Here is a 7,500-nt window from a genome sequence, read left to right as displayed (position 1 = left end):
TCTTGACCCGCCGGAAGGTCCCGAGTCGAGCCTCGCTTCAAGCACTTTCGTTTTTTTCCCCTTGGGCAAGATTATTAACCCCTAATGAACTCACTTTGGACAACATGGGCGATTCCTGTTGGCATCAGACATCTTGTTTGATGGATTACCTATAGTCCTTCATGGAATGCCTAGGCGACTGTATCTAATAATGCTGTAGCGAAAGGGAGTATTTTCAAAAATAATATTGTCTTACTTGAGCACGATGATTAACGAGCCACAAAAAGCATTTTGCACTGGTTGTTGTTTTTTTTCTTCTAATGTCCTCTTCTTCATTGACCATGTAGCCATGTTTCCGGACCCCTTTCCATTCCAGGTTTGAGAGATTTTGACAAGATGAGGGCCTTTTTAATCGATTGATAGTTGAAGGACGAGTTTTCCGGCCAAACTCTTTAAATAAGCGTGTTTTTTTTCCAGACTATTGATATCACGTGCAGCCAAGTGAAATGATTTATTTTATTATCTCAGGATAAGAGTTTATAAACCATGAATTCTAAAACATGAAAAACTAGAGAGTAAACCACTACCTCACCATATGATCTGTCTTGCACTCTGTCCATTCACAGCACTGACCACCTGTCCAAAGCCATCTGCTATCTCAAGGAATTTGTTATCACGAGTGTGATTATAATGAGTGAGTGAGTGTGAGTAACTGGTAAGGGAAAGGGAATACGACTGACAGATATCAGATCTGGATAACATTCCTTTGTTTACAGGTATCACTCACTGTCTACCTCACTCACTCACTCAATCATTCACTACCACCACATACCCTACCACCATCAACCATCATCATCATCATCATCATCATCATCATCATCATCATCATCATCATCATCATCATCATCATCATCATCATCGTCATTGTCATCATCATTATTATCCATCTGGTGCCAGCTTCGACTGATATAATATTATTCCAGCCATCCTAAAACATGAAAATCCACTGTATGCATTCTACCCAATGGGCGACGAAATCAGACTGGTTTCGATTGTTTTCACAGAAAGACGTTGGCTATTACCATCCAGGGAGTTGATCTGTTGCGAGTCAAAGATCTACCATATTATATCTTCACCGTATATACTTAGTTATATGGTCCCGTTTCATTCTAGAATGCATTTGATATTCAGATAGAATCTGAGGTCTGGTGACACTGTCTTTTACCATGAGAGAGAGAGAGAGAGAGAGAGAGAGAGAGAGAGAGAGAGAGAGAGAGAGAGAGAGAGAGAGAGAGAGAAGGAATGAAAGGGGGGGGGGGGGGAGAAAGAGCGAGGGCGAGAGATAGAGAAAGAGAAGGTGGGAGTTAGGTGGGCATATAGATAGACAGACAGTACAGAGAGGAGAACACTTAAATAGACAAATAAAGAGAATATATATTCATATATTTACACACACAAACACACACACACACACACACATATATATATATATATATATAATATATATTGAGGAAAACAAAGAGAGAGAGAGAGAGAGAGAGAGAGATAGATAGATAGAGAGAGAGAGAGAGTGTGTGAGAGAGAGAGAGACTTACTAATTGTATAGTTTGAGGTCAGGTTTCCAGATATCATTGTTGTCCACCCTGACCACCCCTATTCCTCCGTACTCCGACTCATTCCACGCCAGGTATATGTCTCGCCATTGCTGAAATGATACGTAAAAGATCCCTTTATTCATCCCAAAATGCGACAGTTTTCTTTAGGGCCTTTTCTAAGGCAAGACAAGAATAACCCAAGCGTCAGTCGTAGTACAGCGCCGCAAAGTGAGCTTAGGCTTAGACGAGTTGCTGAAGGCCATCTGGTGAGACGGGAATTTTAATTGGCACATTTTGAGATACGATGCAAAGACAATCACGCTGTAATACGTTGCCACTTAACCCACTCCTTACGACCTACAGCAAAATCGTCACATTTGTTACGACACAATATACATTTTTTCTTATTCAGAATTAGTTGTACATCACAAACTTTGAAGAATGATCTTTGTTTAATTAATAAGAACATAAGGTTGTTTTGTAGAGAGCTTGTTTGAGTTTAAAAAATCAATTTTTTTCTGCTGGGTAAGTCTGCCTTTTTGGGAAAATATTGAAATTGATCGGTAAGAAGAGCGTTAAACAGAACCGATTCCATCCAAGGTACGAAGCAAAAATGAGAGCAGCGGTCTGAGAAATGAAGTAAATTTGATGAGATGGTTTTTAATATCTTCGGGTACATGTTTGCGAAATATATAATGACTAAAATGGAGATACTGGGAACATATTAAATGTGACCCATCGCCTCGATTCAATATTATGTTAAGATGAACCAAATTCCGTGAATTGAATTTAACGTGAAAACAGAATAAAAACTGAAGCACTTTATGGATCAACATTCATTCCTCTCAATGATGGGACACATCGCTTAAAATGGTTAAATTGACATTTGAAATGTTAACATTGAATCCCAATGTCATCGATGGCTAAAATTTTAAAAATGCGTTCATAATATTCGTCAGTGGATGGCTTTTAATAATCTTAACTTATGATGATAAGACTGAACTAAGTGTTGTCAATACAAAACAAGCTGAAGTACTTGTCAATGAGATCAACGTGGGATCAACTATTATTTACAATTCAAGAACTGTTAGAAATCTAGGATCCTTCATCGACGAACATCTTACGATAAACGATCATGTTTCAAAATTATGCCAAATTGTTAACCATTATATAAAATGTATTAGTAGAATTAGAAACCTCATGGATCAAAATTGTATGGGACTGGAAGTACACACAGAATTGATTACTGTAATTCTCTACTTTTTGGTCTCTCACAGTCAACTTTGACAAAGATTCAAAAACTTCAAAACATAGCTGAGAATTATAACTGGGACAAGCAGAGAAAACATTACCCCTGTTTTGAACCAGCTACATTTTGTTGCCTGTAAGAGGAGAGTTGAGTTCAAGATGACCTGTATAATAATTTTCAAATGCAATCAAAAATGGTTCACGATACCTAATGTCATTTATTTTGAAGTACAGGCCATATCGGACTCTCTGCTTCTCACATCACACCACTTTAGAAAGAGACATATCTAAAACCAAATTCTCGTAACTTGCATTTTACATCAGTCTGGAATTCTCTCTCGGTCTTTACCACAAGCGCTCATACTATTGAATGTTTCAAGTCTAGACTGAAGAGAAAATATTTAGATTAACTTTTCCTTAATATTTCAAAATCACTTTCTTCATATTCCCTTTATATCAGCATAGGTAACAGTTGTAACATTTCATTTTCTGAAAATTATCATGTCGCCTTTGTCTTGTAAAGCACCATTAAATGCGTTAGGTGGAGGTAGCGCTCTATAAATTTCATTTCAGTCCTTTCTTTAAAAAATATAGCCTTGTGGAGAACATTGTGCTTATTTGAGTCAATAAAAAAATTGATACGGCGCACACCTCTACTGAAAGATTTGAAAAATAGAAATGTATTTTTTACAGATAGATAAACAGATAAGTTGATTTCCTTTTATAATTTAAAGTCAGTTTGAAAGTTCGTTAAGTCAAACAGATATCATAAAAAATTTACCGAAGACACTAACACCTTATGACCACACCCTCAACTCTATCTGTCCAGTAGAGTCCTTACTTCCGTTGTGTTGATTTAGCGGTGATCAGTGTTATGTAGTAGTGTGTTCTCATTGCGTGTATGTTTATGTGTGAGTGTGTGTGTGTGTGTGTGTGGTGTATACATATGTGTGTGTGTGTGTGTGTTTTGGAATGTGTTTGCGTGGAAGAAAAAAAAAAGGGGGGGGGGTGTCTCCATCAAGTAGAGAAATTCCTGAACAAAGGGGGGGGGGGGGGGGGGGGGGGGGGGTGTGTGTGTTTGCTAGGAACTGTCAGATTGGCATTTTTCAGCAAATCGTGGCATTCATAGTGATATAATTCACTTGATCACATGACGGTATTCGGATTTACAGAAAGTTTAAACAAGTTTCACCGATTAACAACATCAACGAATATTACTGCTGATATTACTGTCGTTTTTATGCCATCGATATGATAATTATTGCCCTGGGAAATAATTAGTTAAACGTTGTCGGTAAACTGTCAATTGGATCTGTCTAGCTTCTAGCCCGAACAAACCAAAAGTAGACAGATTCGGGGACATGATATTTTGCGTCCGCTTCAGATTATCATTTGACCTCACATAAGTTAAGTAAAGGGGAGACATTCCGAAAGCTTCTACATCCCCAGTATTCATTCAATTTGTATTTTCACCGTTGATCTTTTGTAGGCGTTTATTTATTCAATTTGTCATCATATAAAAGCGTTTTAAAAACTCTAGAAGAAACCTTGATAGATTTGTGAAAGTTTAAAATGTCCTAATTTGACCATTGTTTTGATTCTCCGCCGCCATTTTAATTTGTGAAGTATTGAAGGTAGTGCAAAGCACTCCCAAGTAAAGCGTGGTAAAGACTTGCGACTTATTGATATTGATATCTACTGATTGATAAACTAAAATCATGCCGAATAAAGCATGGCACCGACGACAAGCACATCGATTAAAATGTGCATCTAATCGTAATCAAGCTAATCAAGAAAATGATTCTGGCAATATCGAATGAAAATAGTTCTTTCCCCGCGAAATTGCGGCCTTTTTACTAGTATCTTAAAAAATAATATTTCAGAATGTAGAAATGTAGAAGACAATTTTCAGAATCTGGATTACCTTGACATATTACCGTGTTGAGGTGATGAGTCACCAATGACATAAAACAATGGCGAGACATAAAAAAAGTCCTTTCAGAGTTATTAGGCACATGGAGCGGAGTTTATCCCAGTTCCTATAACGTGAAACGGACAGTAGCAATTGCTTGCTATCCTTTGGATAGGACGCTAGTCTATCGCAAAGTACTCTCCGTCAGATCTGACAGACCCAACTACCCACTCACTGCTGGGTAGACAGGGGGATCAGAAAAAAATCTCGACTGCACCCCGGGATCTATCTTGGTCCCTTTGCGTGTGAAGCGAGTGCTCTACGAACTGAGCTATCGGGACCCCCCCCCCCCGGCGAGACATACGTTTGAAAGCTAAACAAACTGCTAACAAGTTGTTAGGACTAAAAAACACACATTCATTTGATTCAATTCGCCATGAACTCATAATACCTAACCATAATCTCGACACATCTGTTATTAAAAAGAAAAGAAATATTTTTATATAGTGCAATATCCACAAAATGTATTCAATTCAAAGCGCTTTACAAGCAACGTGTCCCAAACACGCCTGTATGGCGTCACAACGTTTTCCTCCCAAAGCGGCAATGCTGTTACTGCCCTGGTACTCATTACACATCTTGGCATGGCGAGAAAATTGAATAAAGATCATTTTCTATGGGCTCAACTTTGTACAGCCCACAGCGGGGTTTCGAACCTGGAATCTACAGGTCAGAAACTGAATATAATACTACGTAGGCGCACTAGAAACAACCCCGTCTTAAGGTTTTTTTTGGTGATCATATTGTTGTTAAGAAAGTAGGGATTGGATCACAGAAAAATCAAGAATTTTGAGACGTGCCTATACCTCCAAACCAGTCACGTTGTCCCAAGAAATCAAAACAACTGGTATTGAAAGGAAAAATAAACCTAATGCAAAAACGAAACACATATAATCACACCTCTGAGACAACCGATCATATGTGTTATCATTTTCCTTACTTCCATTCGTCTGATTGGCCGGACGCCTTATTTATTACTTGTTCTAGTATGTCGAAACAGATGCGCGAATTTCTGCTCGCGGGTTTGAATATTTTATCTAATTTCCAGTGGGTTGATGAATGTGTGATTGGCGTTGGAAAAGACGTCTCTCAGCGAGAAAACCCAATCCGTGGTTGTTTTGATTGTAAGGGAGGGGGGGGGGGGGGGGGGGTCATTCTGAGCAATCATATGATTTAGAAGAAAGCTCGAGCACTAGAGATTTTTTTCTACCGAAACCCAAAAGAGTGAAATATTTATCCATTTTCAAGAAAACACAGGCTCTAGGATGACGGATATTGTGACTGCAAGTGAAAGGATTACTTGTACTGTATAAAGGTGCATTTGACTTTCTAGGGAAATAAATACAGCATTTAAAGTGCTTAAATCTCAATTTTGATAAGCAGGCAAAACAATTAACCCTCTCCTTACCAACAACAGGAAAATCGTCACATTCGTTACGATACAACTAACATATTTCTTATTCAAATTTCTTTTGTGCATCACAAACTTGAAAGAAAACGAACGGTGGTGAGTATGTTTTGCTAAAGAAATTATGGATCGCAAGATCTTAGATATTCTATTGTGTTTGAGATAAACAATATATTTGTGTGTTAGTTGGGTGTGAAGTTTTGGGGAAAATCCTGAAAATGGCTGGTAAGGAGAGAGTTAATCTAATATGTATACAGAAACATTCCATCTCGTTTGCCACCAACAATAAATAGCGATATTCTTTATTATCTCTTACACTCGGTCATTGAAAATGGAAAATGTTAAAATACTCAGAACGTCCTTATCATAATGTCTGTAATAAACTGACGTGATATACAAACCATTTTGATAATGAAACGAAGTAATTGTGGTGTGACCCCTGGTCATGGCACCAGTATTGGCCATCAAACTGTTTGAGACCCTTAAGCATCAAAGAAGATGGCTTGACGTGGGTCATGGGTCATAAACAGTCAGAGGAAGGCTGGTTTTCCAAAACTCGTTAAGTCGATTTTTCTACTTTTTCAGATTTTATATCCATGAGATGGTTTGAAATGTAAACTTTATTTTTAGCACCTGTTGGCACAAGACTTTTCTTAGTGTTGTGTGAATTTGAAGTTTAAATATGATGAAATGATAGAGCGAATGAGAAATTTTAAGGGAAATAAACCTCAATATCTCAAAATAGGAAAAACGGAGATAGAGAGTTTTGGAAAACCACTCCTTTAATTGAAACCTGTAAAATTCCTAGACGGAAACGCTATTTGAATTAATGGTGGTGTGAGTTAAAGTATGACAGAATGTTTTCCGGGAAGACGAATAGAGAAAATAATAGTTGCGAAAAGAAAGGAAACAACGCGAGAGATTGATAGCTAGGTGAACAGCATTGATGGAAAGAGAGAAGAATGGAGAGAGAGAGAGAAAGAGAGAGAGAGAGAGAGAGAGAGAGAAAGATAGATAGATAGATAGATAGATAGAGATAGAGAGAGAGAGAGAGAGAGAGAGAGAGAGTGATGGATAGATAGACAGACATTATATTTATATATATATATATATATATATATATATATATATATATATATATATATATAGGTAGAGAGATTGGGTTGATAATGAATTGGAAACAGTCTCATTTTGAATTTTGTGACATTTCACCATTGGTTAAAAGCTTTCTGTATTAACCTCAAAAGTGACATATTATTCTCCGATCATTAACAAACATATTTTATTGGAAATAGCCA

The 7,500-nt window shown here is 37.5% G+C and overlaps 1 protein-coding gene across 16 annotated transcripts in view; it reads right to left on the bottom strand.

Annotated features, from left to right (window-relative positions):
- The window catches only part of LOC144973020 (neuronal acetylcholine receptor subunit alpha-10-like), a 276,772-nt gene that overhangs the window by 8,850 nt on the left and 260,422 nt on the right, over positions 1–7,500 (bottom strand). For all 16 annotated transcript variants that reach the window (XM_078914957.1, XM_078914956.1, XM_078914959.1 and 13 more), the window contains one exon: positions 1,575–1,684. In XM_078914957.1, coding sequence (XP_078771083.1) covers positions 1,575–1,684 — 110 coding nt within the window. The remainder of the gene's footprint in view (positions 1–1,574; positions 1,685–7,500) is intronic.

Source organism: Berghia stephanieae, chromosome 5 (genome assembly GCF_034508935.2).
Source record: "Berghia stephanieae isolate SIO BIC M18660-M18661 chromosome 5, UCSD_Bste_1.3, whole genome shotgun sequence".
Taxonomy (NCBI): Eukaryota; Metazoa; Mollusca; class Gastropoda; order Nudibranchia; family Aeolidiidae; genus Berghia; species Berghia stephanieae.
This window is presented reverse-complemented; position numbering and strand designations above follow the sequence as displayed.